Source organism: Cajanus cajan, chromosome 11 (assembly GCF_000230855.2).
Source record: "Cajanus cajan strain Asha chromosome 11, NIPB_CcT2T_4, whole genome shotgun sequence".
Taxonomy (NCBI): domain Eukaryota; kingdom Viridiplantae; phylum Streptophyta; class Magnoliopsida; order Fabales; family Fabaceae; genus Cajanus; species Cajanus cajan.
In genome coordinates, this window is record NC_138527.1 from 46,050,290 (window position 1) to 46,070,490 (window position 20,201).

Here is a 20,201-nt window from a genome sequence, read left to right on the forward strand (position 1 = left end):
TATTTTTTAAAAATGACAAATTAAAAAAAAAAAAAGCAGCAAAAAGCGTTTGTGTTTAAATTTTTTTAAAGAACCCGGCCGGGACCCCAAATGCAGTGCCATTGCATTGCGAAGAGATGAGCCGATCTAATCTAAGGATTTATTTTTCAAAATCTGAAAATAGTTGGCAGTGAGGCGCCCTTTCCTTTCCTTTGCATTTATTCAAATAAATAAATGAGAAATATAGAGAAGTGAAGGCGGAAGAGTGAGAGAGTAGAGAGGATGATGGTTGATACGAAATTTGCGTCGTTATTGGAGAATTTGAAGGTACAGGATCCATGGCTTCCCCCAAAAACATGGGAATCGATTCCCTCTGAGAGTGGACTTCGCTCTTCTCCTAAATCAAACCAACCTCTCTGTCACCTCTCCACTCTCTCTGTAAGTTCCTCTCCCAACCTAACCTCTTTACTTCAATGCATTCATTCTCCCATACAATAAAACCTAGTCAATTACTGTCTCAGGGTTCGCTTTTTCTTCACTGTCAATCAATGCATTTTGAACTCACATGTTTCGTAAGCAACTAACTGTGCTTAATTTGATAATTCCAAAATTTGTCCCCAGGAATCAAGTTTGGTGAGGTTGGCAATGAATGCTATGCAAGGTGCAAAATCATCCCTTGTTAGTATTCAAAACATATCTAGCACATTTTGTTCTGATCCAGCTGACAGGACCTTCCTCCAGATTCCTAACCTCTGGAATCGTGCTTCCAGCACTCGTTCTTTGGGAAATTTACTTAAATCTATAGGCTGCACTGGCTCTCTAGTCTTTCTTCTCCGTGCATTTGTAGATTATTTTACAAATATGAATGTGGACGACGGTTTTGGACAGAGTCATGATAATGCTGATGTTTGCCAAAGTCAGATTCATCAAGAGGACAGAGTGAGAGCACAAGAGTTCCCTCCCTTTACTCTTGTTAATCAAGCCTTTGCTGTTGCTGTGGGAAAAGTCTTGGAAGGGTACATCTGTGGATTGGACACAATTCATGCATCTGTAGTTTTCAGGCGTTCATCAAAAGATATGGATTTGCCTGTGCCCGGCTGTTTGAAGAATGTAGTGCATTCTGAAATTACACTACTTGAGTTTTACCTGCATACAAAAGAACTAATGACTCAGATTGAAGCCCTTGCAAGTGTATGTAACCTACAAAAGTGGGCTCGTTGCTTTTCAGATACTGCTTTCGAGGACCTGATTACCGAAGCTACTTCTGAATTTCGTAACTTCTGCAGAGGGGGGAATTTATTGACATTTTTATTTGGACAATTACAGGTTAGTTTATTTGAATGTGAACCTATTGTTAGAATATATGGAAAATATCAAATATTCTCTTGAGTATATCGTATAATATTTAGAGTTTAGAGTATTTAATTATTATTATTATTATTAATTTAATAATAATTAAATAATATTAAAGAAACATAATATCATAACTTTATAATTCTAAAAATTAAAAATAAAACAATTTTATAGGTTTTTAACATTCAAAGCACACATGAAAGTTCAAATCAACGCTTATAGGATGACCTTATTGAAGGAAAACTGAATATTATTTGATGATTTTTCAACGCAAGTACAAATCCTTGCTTATAGGCTAAACTTGTTAAAGGAAAGATGGAAAATATGAATAGGTTTAGCCCATAAATTTTGGGAAAAATGAAAAATACGAAAGATAAAATCCATAAAATATGGATTCAGCTTCAATGTGAATGGATATCACGTGGTTTTTTTCCCCACAATAATCTGCTCAGCTTTTTTGTATTATGGTTTGGCCTGTGGAAGAAGGATGGGAAAAGTAAACAGACAACAATAAGGAAATAGAAAAAAATATAATGTTTGTCTCCTTTTAACCTTTCTTTTCTCATTTGATTATTTTTCTCTTTTAAAAAAAATAGTAAAGCATTGATTTAAATATATAGAACCAGTATTCAGTTAGATTTAATCTTAGAATCTGATCTATATTCTATGCATTGGATTGGGACTAGGAATTGCCTTCAAGCCCAAAAGAAAGAATCTACAATATGATTTTAGAAGGGGATAAAGAAAGATGAGTTTGGGTTTTTACAATAAGTAATGGATTGCAAAATATCTTATGAGGGATGACTGGAAGGTTGTTGGCTTTTCTTGTTTCATTTTTCTTTTCTAGTGTTAAAGCAAGATTGAACGGGAGTTATAGACTTATAGCATCTAGAGAGATTATAACAAACGCAATTTTGAACTGGAGAGGTGATAGGCTAGTGGACCTTAGAATTGTCACTTAGTTATTTTCTTTTTTGAATGCTTCCTTTGCAAATTAAGAAAACTTTGTGAGGGGGAAGGGGCTTCCTTCCTGGACATTTTACTTGTTTGTTACAATGCAACAATTGGATTATATCTGTAATAGATATTGCCCTTTTACATAATTTTTCTTTATTTAAATTTCTTCTAATCTATTCAGCTCTCTGCAATTTAGGTTGCTGATCCTGCTCATTGCACTCTGCTCAAGTTTCTTTTTATTCAATCTTGTGAACCATATTGTGGGTTCATTAGATCGTGGATTTTCAAAGCAGAAATACATGACCCTTATAAGGAGTTTGTCGTAGAAAATATGGACCAATTACCTCCTAAGTTGCATGTTAAAGCTGGCAACTCTGTTGACTTTCCGTTAGCAAATGTCAAGGTAATTCTTTCCAGTGCTGGCTGCATGCAGTTTTCATATGCATCATAACTTTGTATTGCCTTGTTATATTGATTCTCATAGTGGGACTTCCTAACATCAGGTGCGAGATGGAGTTTCCATTCCTGGATTTCTCAAAGACTTATTGGTTCCACTTGTTAGAGCTGGTCAGCAGCTTCAAGTACTGTTGAAATTGCTTGAAATGTGCATTCATGTTACTGCTGGAGAACACAGTTGTGATGACTTTCTACCCTGCTGGAGTGGCTTTTCAAGCAATAGTCTGTCTTATTCTTCTCCGTTGGCTTTCAGCAAAGATGTTATAGAAGCTATGGTGCTTGCTAGAGAAAATTATTATAAAAGGATGAATGAAAAAATTGAAAGCTTTTTGAGCAGCTTAGAAGTTAGATATCAGCAGGTGGTCATACTCCATAGTTTTGGTTCCATGTACATGTGCACTTTTTTACTTCTATTTACTTCCAATTATTTTGCAATAACAAAATAGTGCATTTGCAAGATAAAGAGATTTAAGTTGTTTGGTTTGAGAAAATGTTTTCTATTTTCATTATTTGTTTTCACTTTTAATTACAAAATGCTAACTTGTTTTGTTTTCAAATTTTTTTCAAAAAGTTTGTATAGAAAACAGTGAAAACAATAAAATGTTATTTTTGCTGTCTTCTATATAAATTATAAATACAAGAAATAAAATGAAAACAATGTGGCATTTTGTAATTAAAATTGAAAAGGGAAATATTTTCTCAAACTAAAGCCCAATGTACCAATAAGAAACCAAGAATGCTTGAAGAAATATTGAAAAGGCATCTAATTCTTCCAAAACCTGCAAGGAAACCCACTTAAACATATTAATTGAACACTATAATCAAGGGGAAAAAATTCTTGGATTATTTTCTGACCAAATGCATCAAATTGTTGCTTTGAAATCACACCTTTGGCAACGTATTTCTCAGCTTAATTTTGGATAAATTATCCTTAAAACTTTCTGCTTCTGATATTTTAAGAGATACTACAATTTGTCTTGTACCTTCACCAAATATCTTGTGCTTTTGGGGAGAGTGGTTTTTCATCATTATCCCATTTGCATCAATGATCTTGTTATATCTTTATTTTGGTCTACAATTGGAAGGGCCACTTGGAAAAAAAGAGCATAGGAAGTATAAAATAAGATAGAGGCAGGGAATAAGACTACTTTTCCCATAGTGAGCAGTGCTTATTTCTTTACCATTCTTCCTTCTTATGCATGAACATTTTCCTTTTGCAGGTTGCTATATGTGCTTCAGTACCTTCTTTTGATAATGGTGGAGGTACTTTAGACAAAGTTGGCCAGATCATGTCGGAAAACGAATTTGTTGGTTGTCCAACAGCAGATAAAAGAAGTTTAAATATGTAATCTCTTATTCCCCTCATTCTACAATCTTCCATTCCCCGAAATGTGTGATCATGAAGATGCAAGTAGAGAGAAACATGTTTCCTTTTGTTTTTTGCTTGACATCTTAGGTTTTTCCCTGACAACTTTATTTCCCTTTGTTATTGCTTCATTGATGTTTTATAGATATTCTCAGGGGCATTGATAATTTAGGCTCTGATGTCTCAAGCACTGTAGATGAGTTCTCTTTGCTGGAAGATATGTGTGGTTTATCTGAAAGTTCATCATTAAACAGCTCTGAGGAGCAATTGGATTGTGATCAGCTTAGTGGATGGTCTTGTCCAGTAGCTGGGCAACAAAATCATTTATCTGCTTTAACCTTCTTGAAGAGTACTACCTTAAATAATAAAATACAAAATTCCTGTCATGATGAAAACTGTGGCAGTGATTTGCATGGAATCTGTGCTATAATGGATTCTACTGATCATTTGGTGAAGTCCTCCCCTGAGGGAATGGTATCGAGTCACATGTCTAATCCTCTAAATCTTGGGAATTCAAGCTATTTGTGTCAAGTCAATAGTCAATTTAGAGAGAGTTTGATTGACAGTTGTTCAGCAATGGGTCGCTTGTTGAAAAAATCATTTGATAATGGTGGAACTTTTGAGCCAAAGGTGACTGAAAAGCACCTGGGATCCCTGAGCTATTCTATGTTATGCCATGATGTTATTACTGTCAGTGATACTTTGAGTGGGAAGACCACAAATGAAGATCAACCTGACAATGATACACTCACTTCATATTTGTACGGTTTCCAACCACGGAAATATGGTCATCAGTGTAATCATCCCATCATTAATCCCCTTAGCGTGAACCCTATGTTGACAAGAAATTCAGTTCTTCACCCGAGGGGTAGGAATGGGGAAAAATACAAGGCTAATCATGAACAACATTTGCCTTACTTTAATTTTTCTACTGTAGAGGACCCATGTAAGGTTTATATGGACAAACTGCCCACCAACTCTAGATGTAGAAGTGCATCTTCATTTGCACCAGATGGTAATGTGTCTACTCGTGATGATAAGAATAATGAACATGGAGAAATTGGTTATGGTAGAGAGGATCGGTTGGTTGATGTACCCAAATTATGTTTTGATGCTTCACTGGAGTTGATGGAGCATAAATCTTTAACATCTGTATCTGGGGGAAGCAGCTGGGAAAGATTGTTGAGTAGTTTTGGAAAAACTGTCAATAATGACGATACTCAAAAACAAACTTTGTTGTCAACATTTGAGATGCCACTTGATATTATAATTGACAAGTGCTTACTGCAGGAAATCATGCTTCAGTATCCTTATCTTTATGTTTATTCTGGTAAACTGATTAATTAGTTTATTCTTTTTTTCAATTTATTCTTATTGCATCTATTTCTCTGTGTAATACTTAGATTAAACTAGTTTGAATTTATCTTGAATACCCAGTTCAGTAAAGAAGTCTAAATCTAGTCTTTTCAATCCCATCTTACCATTTGTCAGTAGTATCATTTTCTGTAAAAATGGATCAATGCAAACCCAATTGGCTTCTTTACTGATGAAGTTAATATATGGCAAACTACTAGAACACAAAAGAGTTATAAGGGATTTTTATTATTTGGCAATTGGACCTGTTGAGTGGGTTACTAATTATCTGATAAAGAAGCCAAAAACCATAAAGGAAGTCTAAATGTTACTAAATTTATTTGAGTATTTTAAAATGTGAGAATGCTTGATTATGGTACTTCAATATTTCTTCCACAAAAACAAACAGACCTTGTCCCTTAAGGTGAGACATGCTACATGGATCAATTGATGCTATTTAGAATCTTCTCTATAGTGATTAATGTGTTTCAAGTATTGTTGTCCTACCAAGATGCAAATTTTGCAGCAAAATTGTTTAAAATATGTTGAAGTGGATATCACTTATTAGATGTCCATGTTATAAGTTTTATATGTAAAAATTGACAGATGAAACAACGTGGAATAATTGTTATACTGTCAGTTCTTGTAATCACAGATTGTGATGGTAGATTAGATAACATGATTTGAGTACATGATGAATTAGTTTGCAGGTCTTTGATGACAGTTCTTTGTGTTTTAAGATGAAAATTTGTTGGATCTGTTTAATTGATACATGGCAACTTATATGAATTTTAATAGGTAAATACTAAAAGTGCCATAAAGGCATTGCTTAAGGAATTAAAAGTGAAAGATTTTTTTTTATTAAACAGTGTTATTAGTGTTCTCAGCAGGATTTCCAATAAAAAAAAATTCTATTTGTTCATTTTCAAGGCATTGGTTAGCAAGACCCTTGTTAATAATTTCTCGTATGATATCTTTTCAGGATTCTATGTGGTGTTTTGTATCTTTTTTCATTTTTATCATATTCCAAAATTGATGAGTTTAGATGCTCAATATATTGCTTTTAGGAAATCATTCTGTACTAGTTTTGCTTGTCCTTAAAGATGTCAGATACAATTATGTCAGCAAGCTAGCCATCAATGTGCTTGAGGAAGCATTTAAGTTGCAAGAACATCTTTTGGCACTACGGCGGTATCATTTTATGGAGTTAGCAGATTGGGCAGATTTGTTTATCTTGTCTTTATGGCATCATGTAATCCTAAATTCTGATTCCCAATGACGTGTATAACATTTTATACTAATAGCCATGAGTCTGACTATTGTCTATAAATACTGCACATTGACTCATTCTTTGGTTTACTTGAAATCACAGAAGTGGTCTGTTACAGAAGCAAATGAGAGACTTTCAGAAATTCAAGGTCTGCTTGAGTTGTCAATTCAGAAGTCTTCTTGTGAACAAGATACTCACAAGGATAGGTTGTTTGTCTACATGAAAGGACATGGGAAATTGCCTCTTTCTGCATCTGCTATTGGTATATCCATACTATAGAAAGGGGATTCCTCAGTTGGCACCCATTTTTTACTTTAGGAAGGCCCAGTATTCTATTTTCACAATAATGGAAAAGAAGAAAATAATTATTTCAAGTTAACAACCTTGATTAGCTTTTTTTTTCTTTTTTTTTTTTTAATATTGCAGTTGTTGTTATTTATACTTTTCAGTTTCATTACAAGTTTGATAAGCTCACCCCACCCGCTCCCTTCACCAATTATCCTCTCTTTGGGGGTGTTGAAATGTGGATCAAGAAAGTATGCTAAAGTAATGAATTTGTAAATAATGGCAGGTGTCCGTTCTTTTGATTTCTTAGGACTGGGTTACCATGTGGACTGGCCACTCAGTATTGTTTTAACTCCTGCTGCATTGAAAATATATGCTGATATATTCAGCTTTTTGATACAAGTGAAGCTTGCCATTTTTTCATTGACAAATGTATGGTGCTCGTTAAAGGTGTGATTTCTTGAATTTATAGAAAGTTTGCACTTACATTCTAAATTATACAGTTCTATATCCCAATTTTGCTTCTGTTGCTCAGAATTACTTAAATTCAGGATTTCCAAAAGAATCTAAGGACTTTTGGTTGTGTAAACTGTTATGGAACTTATTTTCTTTCAATTTTGGTGAACAGGATTTGGTGCATACAACCAAAAAAGATCTAAATTCTGAAGTACACCGACTTGAGACAGGGCATCTTAATATATTGATGAAGACGAGGTACTGAAAGTTGTTTCATTTCTGAATGCATGGATGCATTTTTAATATTTGATGTAATGGGTCTTTCTCAGATTATGTTGCTATTCTCATGGATGGGAAGGACTTTGGAGGTCTAGATCATCTGGTCTGGATGGGGTCTAAGATATACAGCAGTTAGCAAATTTTTTTCCATTAACTATGAAGGGATACTTAATGAGAACCAGCTTAAATAGTTCTTTGAATAAATTTTAAATATTGAAGATGAACTTATTTTATATTGATGTTTGTACTTCTAAGCATCCTTTGTTCTACTTTCAATGACAGGCACCAGATCAGCCACTTTGTATCTACTTTGCAGCAGTATGTAGAATCACAGTTATCTCATGTGTCATGGTTCAGGTTCCTTCATTCCCTTGAGCATAAGGTTTGAGACCAACGACTCTAATTGGTATAGCTATTTAGTTAACATTCTCTGGGCATATTTTTCGTCAACTCAAAGTATAATTTTTTTTTTCAGTTAAAAAAATCATTTGTTTTGTAACTGATTATGTATTGCATGTGTTTTAGAAAATTTCATTTCAATGTCCTCTTTTCAAATCTTTCTAGTTTTCAAGCACATGATATTAATTGTGATTGTTTAGTTGAAATGTAAGTTTGATCTTCTCTTACTAGTTAATACCTTTTGGATAACTTTGCCAGTTACATGTATACGGGAATTGGGAACCCTAACAGGCAATTTCATATCTTCTCTGTTTTCCATTTTTTGGTTCCTAAAAGGGGTAATGTTTATGCTTTGGCATAACATAAAGGAAATTTGGAAATACTTTATGCGTTTAAGAGGTTTATGTAGGAACTTGTAAACAAATTTTAGAGTCATCAAGCAGTATCTCCATCATAACTCTTAAATGTTGTAGAAATAAAAAATATTTCCACCGCACATAAAGGGTTATAGAAAGATGAAGTCTGTTGATCTGGATTACCATATCTTCCTTCTACCTTGCCAAATTTTCAATTTCATAGCTTTCTAGTATATGATAACTTTGATAGCTAGATCTTATCTATATGACTTTGTAATTCAATAACTTCAGAAATATTTGGATATTCCCACCATTTATCATGCAGGTGAAAGATATGATGGATCTTGAATCAGTGCACATGGAATATCTTGCTGATTCGTTATGCATGTAAGTTTACATCTGTTTGTTGATTAATATTTATAGGGACAGTTATTAGAAAAGTCAATTTAGGGGAAAATTTTCGGCTAATAGTGAATAGTAATACTTAAGGTAAAATTTCAATTATTAATTCTGTCCAGTCCGATCTCTTCTATATTAAATTTCTACCAAGTTAATATTATCTTGGAAGTCAGTAATGCATATTTTGGTGCCACATGCGATGTCTACTGGTCAATGGATCTCAATGTGTGGTCAAGTGCTTGGTCATTGTAGGACTATCCATCTTGTAATATGGTAAAGCAGATGGATATAACTTAAATATTTTCATTTAAAATGGAACTAGTTTTTCCTAAGCTATCCTGTCTCATCATTAATGTTTATTTTTCTATACACAAAAAACTTTGTCTGTAAGCTTAAATATGCATTTGCCATGTAGGCCTGCCTAATTGGTTAGGCTTAGTAGACAATAATATTGGCATGATAGTTGAGTTTATTTCTTGTTGCCTCCATAACTAAATCAAGAGTCTTATAAAAGTCTAAAAGAATTTCACCCTCGAATATTAAGGCACCCAAAAGGATGGGGGTTGCTGCTTTCTCATTTCTTGAAATATCTCACCTGTGATGAATTGCTTTCTAAAACCAATGATATTTCATTTTAACAATTTAGGGATGAAGCCGGCTTCCATGAGTTTAATATTTGGGGAGTGACCAAATTTATGATGATTTCGCAAAATGTTAGCAACACATTCTTTATAATCGGGTGAATTTCATGTGGGTTCCACCTGAAAGCCCATTTCTTTTATGAAACTTGCATGAAATTCATTCAATAAGAGAGGTTGGGAAGAATGTTGCTAGCATTTGCCCATTAGGTCCTGAAGTAACACTTGCTCCATCTGTAATACTAATCCATTTTTCTTCACCTATCTTCCAAGAACCATCGAAGGGTTTCTTAAATATTGACAATTTAAACATGTTGCAACTTGTAATGAAGTTTTTCAGCAAATCCATGCTCAAAAAAGGCCAGGCAACAACTTATCACCCTGCTTCTCATTATTATTGGCACTTAGCACTGTGGCAGCTGCTTAAAAGAAGTGGTTTGTGTTGCTCTTTTTTTCAAAGCCAGCAGATTAGGGGGAAGTAATTGTAAAGGGGAAACAGGATGGCAAAAATATGTTAGATTTCCATCCATATTTAAATGGTTAATGCTTTCACATTAAATTAATTTTTGGTTTAATATAAAAAGAATGTTAAGTGTATAGAAATTTGCTCGCCATTTTTACACTGGTGATCAGCTTGTATTATGTGATGATTGGGTATATTAATTGTTAATGTAAACTAATCACCACTTAATGCATGCCGATGACTAGTGTAAAAGTAGTGTGCAAATTGTGGTGTATAAATAACGTAACTGTTGGTGTAATGTTTCAAACTTGTATTCATTTGGTGATACTTATAAGTTATAACCCTTAAGTTCACACGGTGAACAGTTTCTGATTCTGATAATCAATGTTTTGTTTTATGTGTTTGCGTATATATTTGTTTCAGATGTTTCCTGTCTGACGAAACAAAGGCAGTTGGCAGCATCATTGAGAGCATTTTGCAGTGTGCACTTGATTTCCGATCTTGCATTACAATTGGGGCATGGGATTTTGGAAGTGATCCGGAAGATTTGTTCGGCAAACTTTCTAGGATCAATATATCCCAGGTAAACCAGGAAAAATTTCTTGAATCTATGCATTACTTATCCGATAATATATCCCAGATACATTTATGCTTTAGTAAACATAATTGAATGAAAATGCCTTGTGTAGGCTGTTTGTTATTTTAAAAAGATTTCGGCCATCTTGGCATTTTATATATATTTAGAGTGGTTATCTTAATCCCCATAGGAATGTCGGCGTATAATGTATGGCAATATACATACTTACCTTTATTCGAAAGGGTCCTTCTCAATATTCTCTTGGGTCTGATGCCCTCAAAATAATTTAATCTTTGCCTAAATGTCTCTTGATAACATCCACACATTAGATAGGATATACTGTCTGGGTTCGTATTTATCTGCTGTTTGAATTTATTTGCAGGTGCTTTCTATAAAACAGAAGTTTGATAGAAGTCTAAAAGAATTGCACATATGCTATATTAAGGAACCTAAACATCGGAATTTTGGGCTTTCTCGTTTCTGGGAATATCTCAACTATAATGAATATTATTCAAATGTCAGCAATGAGACGGGGTACTATACTGTCTGAAAGTTGCCAGCTTTGACAGATCAACATTGGTGTATGGCTGGGTTTTCTTGATTGGAAGATATTAGCATAGGAGAACAATTGAATGTGGTAGAAGTGCCTTTGGGCGGTTTTGGCAATTCATGCGTGCTAGAAATATCTCAATTGATTTTATCTTTGATGAGGGAAATTGCACAATGAAAAAACAAAAATAGTCGCTGTATCTTCGTGTTTCCCAAGGATACAAATATACAAATGTTATGATTTATTTTGTAAAAAAAAGAAAAGATAAAATGTTTTGAGTGACAAGATTCTCTGTAGACTACACATTATTCATGTTTCATTGGTTTAAGCTTTTAAAAATAAGTCATTTTAAAAATATAGAAAAAAAAATAGTTATTTTTTGTTAGAGATCGAATGAAATATAGTTATTTTTTGTTTGGTTTTAATTACAAAAACATTTTTTATTTTAAAATATAGTTATAATTATATTTTTTAAAAGAAAGCTATTCAAAACTTGTTAAAAGATTTTCAAGTTTAATTTTAAAAGTTTCTTTTCATCAAAATTATAAATGCCTGATATCATGCATATATTTAGAAAATCTTGTTAATATTTAGGAGATCATGTAAATATGCAGGAAATCATATAAATATTTAGAAGATGATATGAAATCAAATAAATGATTAGGGAATACTTCTGGTGCATGCGCGATAGAGCTATCAAGGAGAGTTGAGACGAAAATAGAACATTGGTTACATGGGATGATATTTGACACCCAAAATTTACAGATATGCAAATCTCACCTCTTATTTCTCTTTATCTCTTTCATCTTGTAATATCACATCATGAACTATATCAATCATTCGTCTTTTATCTCTTCTTATCCCTCATACTTAGAAGGGTGTCCAAGAATATTTTTGCTTGGTGATAATAATATATAAAACAGATAGTTTAGGTAGCAGACTCACGAGGCCTCTTTTGTTGACTAGGTGATTAGAAAGAAAAGGCAAGAGTGAAAAATAGTAACAGGAGATATCATATATTAATTTATATAACTTTTATACTGTATAAATTATTGGTAAGATGGGGTGGGTGGAAAGTGAAAAGTGATAAGCAAAGCAGGAAAACATGAAGATGAAGATGAAGCATAACTGGTGGCAGATCCTGATAGTAATAATGATATTTGTGTTGGGGTTGGCATGTTGTGTGGCGGAGGATGAATTGTGTGGTGTGGAAAGGAGGGAAGAGTACGAGTATGGAAGAATCATTGATATAAGTCACAGGTACCATCCTGATATGCCAGCCTGGGAATCAAAGGATAGTCTTGGACAGTTCGTGTGGCTTACAAGAAGCATGGCCAATGGCTCTATCGCCAACTTCTCCCAATTCAAACTCCCCGCTCACAGTGGCACTCATGTCGACGCTCCTGCACACGTTTTCGATCATTACTTCCATGCTGGCTACGATGTCGACTCCCTCGACTTACAACTCCTCAATGGTAATTCCTACCCTAAACACAAACATCACCACTTCAATTTTAATTTCATACTATTTCTCTATGCTCATGTTTTATCATGTAGGTCCCTCACTATTAGTTGATGTTCCACGAGATACAAACATTAGCGGTATGCAAGATATTTCTCTATTTACTATCTTTCTTTTTGCAACTAATAGCATCCAAAAATTATGATCATCGGGACGTTGTCAACATATTAGGGTTATTTTCTCGGTGACAAGTCACGAGTGATAACCAATAAAAACAGTATTAGAGTTACTCGTTGAATTCAATAACAATCACTAAACCATAACTATACATACTAATAATAATAATAATAATAATAATAATAAATATAATATAAAATAATTTTTGTTAAATAAAAAGTTAGGTATTTTATTTGAAAAGAATATTGTTATGATAAAAATCAAGTCTCATATCCTTAAAATAAGAAGAAAAATAAAAATTTATAAAATGCAGACATATTTCATTAATTAAAAACATTTTAGATGATGATTAAAAGTAAAGTCAGAATTTAAGTTCCAAGAGAATAATATCTAAAATTGTGTTTTTAAATATCCCAATAAAAACAATAAAAAAATATTCCTCTTTTTATAAAGTATATATCCTCTTAAATTACCACTCTAGTTGTTTTCTAGCCTATACGCTCTTCGACTTACTACATATCATAGCTTGTTAAAGTAAAATGGATGAAGAAATTAGGACAAATTTTTTTTTAGTAAATATTGATTAAATGAAAATGTTTTTTTTTATTTTCCAGCTGATGTTATGAAGTCATTGAATATTCCGAGGGGCGTACGTCGTGTGCTCTTCCGAACACTAAATACTTTCAGGTAATGTGTTCAAATTTATATGTTACACTTTTAGTTTTTCTCTTGCTATTTCATTCATTCTTTTTTATTTCTCACTTTCTTTTTCTTTTTTTTTATTCTTTGTCTTGCTCTCGACTTTCTCGTGATTGGAAGAGACATTTCTCTTTAAAAGTAAAAGAAAGAGAAGAAAATAAATAAATAAAGATGTGTAAATATATAATAATAGATTAGAGACGAAAAGTTAATGGTTTAGACGTAAACAGGATGTTCATCATCTGATCTATGCCATTGATGATATACTAATATATATCAATAAATCTAGATTGAATATGATGTCAAGTGTTATACATTTTTTAATACCAAGTTTACTAATAGATAAAGAAAAAAGATATGGTAAGATCTAATGTGTAAAAATAAATAAATAAATAATAATAAGTGTTTAATTATATATATAACACGTGTTCACATATTATTGGTCTTCATTTTGAAATATGTATGTAGTTATACAATTTTTTTTTTCTTCCTAGCAAATATTCAAAAACTGGACGCCCTCTCATTGAATCTGATTATGATTCATGAATTAGCTTTGTTTCAAGCTAGTAGGACATTATGCTGTGTTTAATTTTTAATTATGATTCGGTTACAAATTTAACCTTTTCAACCAGTTCATCATGGCTAAAAAATATTGGATGCTAACCATTCTTATATATTAAATATAAATTTTTATCTTATATAAAAATATTTTTTATTTTATCTAAAAATGTTTTTATAAATTAAATTTTAATATTTTTAAAATTAATTATTAATAAAAAATAATATTATATTATAATATAAATTTTTATCATAAATCTTAAATATGATTTATATATTTAAAAGTTATTTATTTATACAAATTTTAAATATAATTTATATATTTAAATATAATATTTATTTGTTATTTTATTTATTATAAAATTTAATACATATAATAAATATTTAACATGTACATTATACAAATTAAAATATTAGTTTATATAATTTTTAAAAAATTATTACTTATTTAATTTAAAGCATATTTTATTATTAGAATAATTGAATATATATATATATATATTGTCAATTATCCAAATTTGAGTCATTAAATGTTCCAAGTTTGATATAAATGGACAAGAAAATTTCAAGTTCTACTTTTTTAAATAAGTTAAACTTAAGTTTTCAATTAAGACCCCTTTAAATAATAAAGATGCTAGAGCAACCATTTACTTTACAAATCAAACCTAAATTTCTAGTGTTAGTTTAACAGGACTCATTTGTCATCTAATAAAAATTCACTTTATCATCGTAGTAATATTAATAAGCGGATGATGTCGTAATGGATATATTAAAAAGTTTTACATATAAATTAATTTATTTATTTAACTATATATATATATATATATATATATATATATATATATATATATGGAAAAAAAAAAGTTATATCACATGAAAATCAAAGTAAAAATAAGATGATGTTTTTTATAATTAATAGAAAAAATTAGGACAATAATATTTGTTTGAAGAGTTATATTATTTATACAATATTTTTTCTCGTCATTTATTATATTTCATATTTCTCTTAGTTATAAAATTGTTGTATAAATAACATTTATGTTTTTTAAACCTTAACTAGTCTTAGTTGTTGTGTCCTGTTTTTACTCTTCTATCATAAAATGCGAATTATGAGTTTAGTGACAGAATCACATTTTCTTACGAGAAAACATAATGCTTTTGTATAATCTTGGGTCTTTAAATAATTTGTTGTCTGTTTGTGAGTCACTTTAGTCTGTTTACATGCAAGAGTAAGACAAATGCATAGGTAAGACTTAATATACATTTAATGTTATAGTTTGATAGAAGTGAAATGTGGAACTAAAACTTGAAAAAATATAAGGCGGCTTATGTATCAGAAGGAATTTGACTCAAGCTATGTGGGATTCACGGAAGATGGAGCAGATTGGCTAGTGAAGAACACCGACATCAAGCTTGTAGGTAAGGTTTTTCATTTTCCAAATTAACACAGCACAATTCTAAGCAGTGCGATCAAGTAGCAATATATTATATAAATGGGAGTTTGATATTGTCATTAGTTTGCTGATAGAGGAACTATAAAAGACTCATTCCAAATCATAGTCATAACTCGTTGCGAGGTGGTCTTATTTATGTTTTTTTCAGTTATTTTTTATGCGTGATAATGGGTTATATCTATCTTATTCACGTTTTTTTAAGTTGATTTTTGTGTATTGTGATTGGTTGTAAGTTGGTCTTGTTCATATTTTTTAATTAATTTTTTGTGCGTGTTGTCTAGTCGATGATGAGTTACAAGTGAGTTTTACTCATGTCTTTTCAAGTTAATTGTTAGTTGTATTTAATGACGTTAGAGTTTCACATATTTTATTTTTATGTCTTATTTAATTTGAAACAATCCAAACAAAGAATTACATTCATAATAATATACTAGTAATTAAAATTATAAAATATATACAAAATTAATATAATATAATTATTTTTCAATTTTCTCGATCAAATATCTAATTCAGGTCGCATCATACTTGTTGGTGTATAATTGATTCAAGTCGTGTCTTCATTATCTTCGATTAATAGCTAAAAATCAAAATTTAATAAATCTTTGAATATGTGAGTCTAACAAAATCAACAAAATTAATAATTTTGATAAATAAAAAATATGACCAATAGATAATCAACAAATATTTTTACCCATCATTTTTACCATATAAATATTATCCCTTTCTAGTCAATTCTAGAAGTTTATTTGGTGCCATCCTATTTATTTATTGATATTCAAAATTTGAATTCTAAATTTTTATCATTTACATATCAACTACTTTAATTTTCCTACAACGAACAGTTTAAATATTATTTTTTCTTGTAATAATTTCAATATAAAATAATATACATGAAAATATTCTCCACAAGTAACATTAATTAATATTGTATATACAATTTTAAAAAAACTTAAGCTTCATATATGCAAACATAATTATTATGAAAAATAGCAATTCCATAAGAATGATCACAGGAACAGAAAATAAATGTGAAATAAAATAAATGAATGAAAAAATATTTAAATAAAAAGACAAAATCGTGCAAATAAATGGAAAAAAAAAAAAAAGCAAAAGATTCATGAATTATCAGAAAATGTGTTGAAAAGATAAATAAAATTAAATACATGTATGAGACATAAAGAGGTTGAAAAGATTTTGAGCAGCAGAGAATTTTTTTTTTTATTAGAGGCAATCCTTATGATTTTTATATATTCATTAAATTTGTTGCAGGTTTAATAAACAATCAAAATATACATTTATACTCATTTTTAAATAAGAAAATATTTTTTATGTCACAAGAATGATATTTTCATTTTTTGAATTTTAATATTTTTTTAAAAGAACATCAATTTCTTTAGATTAAATATTTTAAAATTAGTTTATATATCTAAATAACAACAAAATTAGAATACAGGATTCAAATAAACAATAATAGCATATGTTACTTGAATTAAATTCCATTCAAATATGTAGGATGTCATCGTGTAAATCTTCAATAAGCTAGGTCTAGCATGATTTATATATAGCGAAGAATGTTAGATAAATAAAATTATCAAAAAGTAATTCATATATTATATATAGCGATCAATTTTATAAGTTTGGAATTATATATATATATATATATATATATGTTTTGCTAAAACAAAATTTGATATCAAGAAAAATGAGAGATGAAATTAAATATTTAACTGTCTTTTATTTCAAGTTTGTTGACCGTGTAAACATGTTAAGATCAAGAGGTGTCTAATGACAAAAATAGAGTTAACCACAAGGTCAGAAGTTGCAATTGTAGTGATCCATCGCCGACAGCAGTGACTAATCTCCTCGCTACGAGGTAGGCACCTCAAAGGGTGGGATAGCTGGCCCCAAGATTTAACGCGGCTGCATACACAAGGCAGGATTCGAACCCCTGACTTTGCTTAAATGTGGATCAACCCCTACCGCTAAACAACACGCTTACGAGTGATGAAGTACTCAAATAGACACTCTGTCAAACCCTCGCGACAAAAGATCGGGAGGGTACAAAATTCTTTCATGACATGTGAGAATAAATTATGAAAAAGAATATGATATTTTAGAGGAGTGGATAGTTATTAATTGGAGTCGGTAGTTATTTTATGAGTTGAAGGATAAAAAACATATGTATTGTAAACGAATAAAAATTAATTTTATTAAAGATTAATAACATGTTTTAAGAGAGTAAATATGGAGAATAAAAGAGTTAATATCTCCTTTATTTATTGTTATATATGATTACTCTGATACTTGAACTCTCTGACCATAAATTCGAGACCATACCGCTGCTAAACTTTATCAATTCATTAACAGTTTTCTTTTTCTTTCTCAACTTTGTTGCAATGATACGTTTTATGCGATGGGATGTAGGAATCGATTACCTATCTGTTGCTGCTTTCGACCACTTGATTCCAGCTCACCTTGTTTTTCTTGAAGGAAGGGTAAGAAAAAATTTAATTTATGATTAAGAAATGATACATGTCATGTTTCACTATATGTTAGCTAATTATATTGAATTTATCCTAGTATTATTTTGAATGACAAAGAATCGAACGGTAGTCATTAATTAAATAGTGTTTGTCGCTCTCTCTTTCTCCACTGCTATAGGAAATCATTATCGTGGAAGGCCTGAAGCTTGATGATGTGGCAACAGGAATATATACAGTCCATTGCTTACCTCTTAGGTTGGCTGGTGCTGAGGGATCACCCATAAGATGCATCCTCATCAAATAATAAGAGTGACTTTGAGTAGGTTTGCACATTTTGTTTTTTAAATATGCTGACATCAGTGGTTTATGCTTGAAAATGGGTGCAGCAGTCGTCGGAAGAGCATGAAATTGAATGTAGCTTTCTTAAATATGCGTAGCTTGGAACGAAATAAATACGAAGTGGTTTCCACGTGCAGCTAGATAGTACTACTACAGTAACGTTTAGCAACGTGCATAAACGCTCCTGTAAATCATTTCAAAAAAAAAGCAGCATGGATATGAAGTATAATATTCGATGAAAGTATTACAAATGACAATGATTGAAACGCACTTTTAAACACACTAATGGATTTTTGTTTGGAATCTTTTACATAATAATGTTTGCAGTGTGAGATTGCGAAAACAAACCTCACCTTAGAGCCCGAGTCTTTCTATATGAAGGGGCAAATCCGCAACTATTAAGAATAACGTACCTCAATAATCACATATCCAGGATTCTCATTGCTGTAAACTCTTACATCTCAATCATCAAAATGTCATCTCTGTTGTTTCCGTAGGCAATTTTTGGTTCAGAAGAGGAAGGAAAAATTAAAAATAACATCTTTTTAATTTCTTTGATTTGGTTAAAGGAAAGGAAAAATAAAAGTAATGAATTATATCCTCACAAAATTTATTAAGCTCGTGTATCTACTCTAAACATGATGTCACTTTGCCGAAGTCGAGGTTGGAGTATATATATAGTACATTGCTTAGTCTTAGAACAGTGAATTTGAACTTAACTAAAATCTATAAAATCAATTTGTAAGGTGAGAGTTGTTTTTTTACTTATATACTATTTAATTGTCTAATTTTTAATCGATGTAGGATTTGGGTTTTTTCCAATAGGTAATTAAATAGTGTATAAGTGAAAAACAACCATCACCTTACAAGTTGATTTTGTAGGTTGAGTTAGGCTCAAATCCACTATTCTAAGATAGTATCAGAGCCATCTAGATCTACTCTAATAGGTCACCCACCATTAGTACATGTACCATGAGTGTGAGGGAGTGTATTGAGAAAAAAAAAATCAAGTCCTGCCAATCCTAGATCATTAAAAAGGATCATTTATCATTTATCCACGTAACAAGTTCAATAGTACTGGACGTGAGGGGGAGTATTGAGAAAAATTCAAGTCCCACATCGACTAGATATTAGGAAATTAAATAATATATAAGTGGAAAGCAACTCTCACCTTATAAGTTGATTTTGTGGGATTGAGTTAGACTCAAATCCACTATTCTAAGACTTAGATATGTGTATTCAACTCTGCATTAGTATTTTTTGATAAAGAACTTTGCATTAGTATGTGTATACTAGAGTGTATTTATGTATGTATATTGTTGGGATTCATCCCAAGTCCCACATTTGTAAAATGAAGGAACATTGGCTAGTTTATAAGGGTGTCCACCATTCCATATATGTGAGGCCTTTTGGGAAGGAGCCCAAAAACAAAATCGTGCGGGCCTGGCCCAAAGCGGACAATATCATACTATGGTAGAGCAAAAGGTGGACTATCCGGCCCATGCGGGAAGACCCTCAGTGTTGTGCCTGGAGAAGAGATCCGAACTTGGTGCCTTGTGTCGAAAGTCTTCCTGATATTGGTGCCTAGTTTATAAGGGTGTCCACCATTCCATATAGTGTGAGGTCTTTTGGGAAGGAGCCCAAAAACAAAACCATGCGGGCCTAGCTCAAAGCGGATAATATCATACTATAGTGGTCCAACAGGTGGACTATTAGGCCCTACATATATATATATATATATATATATCAGAGTTTTTTTTTTTTTTTTCCTGTTGAATTCTGTTTAATGCAGTGATTCGGGGGGTAAATATGTTAAGTTTTTTCAGAAAGGGGAATAGGGAATTCATGCCATGTGTATAGCAACCTTGTCAACTTGCTTATGAACGTCTGGAG

The 20,201-nt window shown here is 31.5% G+C and overlaps 2 protein-coding genes across 5 annotated transcripts; both read left to right on the plus strand.

Annotated features, from left to right (window-relative positions):
- The first annotated feature begins 82 nt into the window (after nt 1-82).
- Nucleotides 83-11,421, plus strand: LOC109816465 (Spc97 / Spc98 family of spindle pole body (SBP) component). Of its 4 annotated transcripts, none has more exons than XR_002241257.3 (14): nt 83-417; nt 601-1,305; nt 2,486-2,692; nt 2,793-3,104; nt 3,966-4,090; nt 4,267-5,415; nt 6,575-6,716; nt 6,837-6,996; nt 7,306-7,469; nt 7,648-7,733; nt 7,805-7,857; nt 8,037-8,136; nt 8,835-8,896; nt 10,433-10,509. XR_002241257.3 is itself a non-coding variant. In XM_020381499.3 (14 exons), the coding sequence occupies exons 1-14, from the start codon at nt 262-264 to the stop codon at nt 11,134-11,136; spliced, it is 3,693 nt and encodes a 1,230-aa protein (XP_020237088.1). In that variant the 5' UTR covers nt 83-261; the 3' UTR covers nt 11,137-11,421. The 4 variants fall into 4 exon arrangements, 2 of the variants coding, with proteins under 2 accessions (XP_020237088.1, XP_020237087.1); XM_020381499.3 differs by lacking the exon at nt 7,805-7,857 and adding an exon at nt 10,969-11,421 and having other exon boundaries at nt 6,840-6,996; nt 10,433-10,592; XM_020381498.3 differs by lacking the exon at nt 7,805-7,857 and adding an exon at nt 10,969-11,421 and having other exon boundaries at nt 84-417; nt 10,433-10,592.
- Nucleotides 11,422-11,746: 325 nt separating this feature from the next.
- Nucleotides 11,747-18,626, plus strand: LOC109816474 (cyclase-like protein 2). Its single transcript, XM_020381510.2, has 6 exons — nt 11,747-12,611; nt 12,694-12,738; nt 13,390-13,462; nt 15,354-15,451; nt 17,911-17,981; nt 18,148-18,626. Exons 1-6 carry the CDS (start codon nt 12,242-12,244, stop codon nt 18,271-18,273), a joined length of 783 nt encoding a protein of 260 aa, XP_020237099.2. The 5' UTR covers nt 11,747-12,241; the 3' UTR covers nt 18,274-18,626.
- The last annotated feature ends 1,575 nt before the right edge of the window (nt 18,627-20,201 follow it).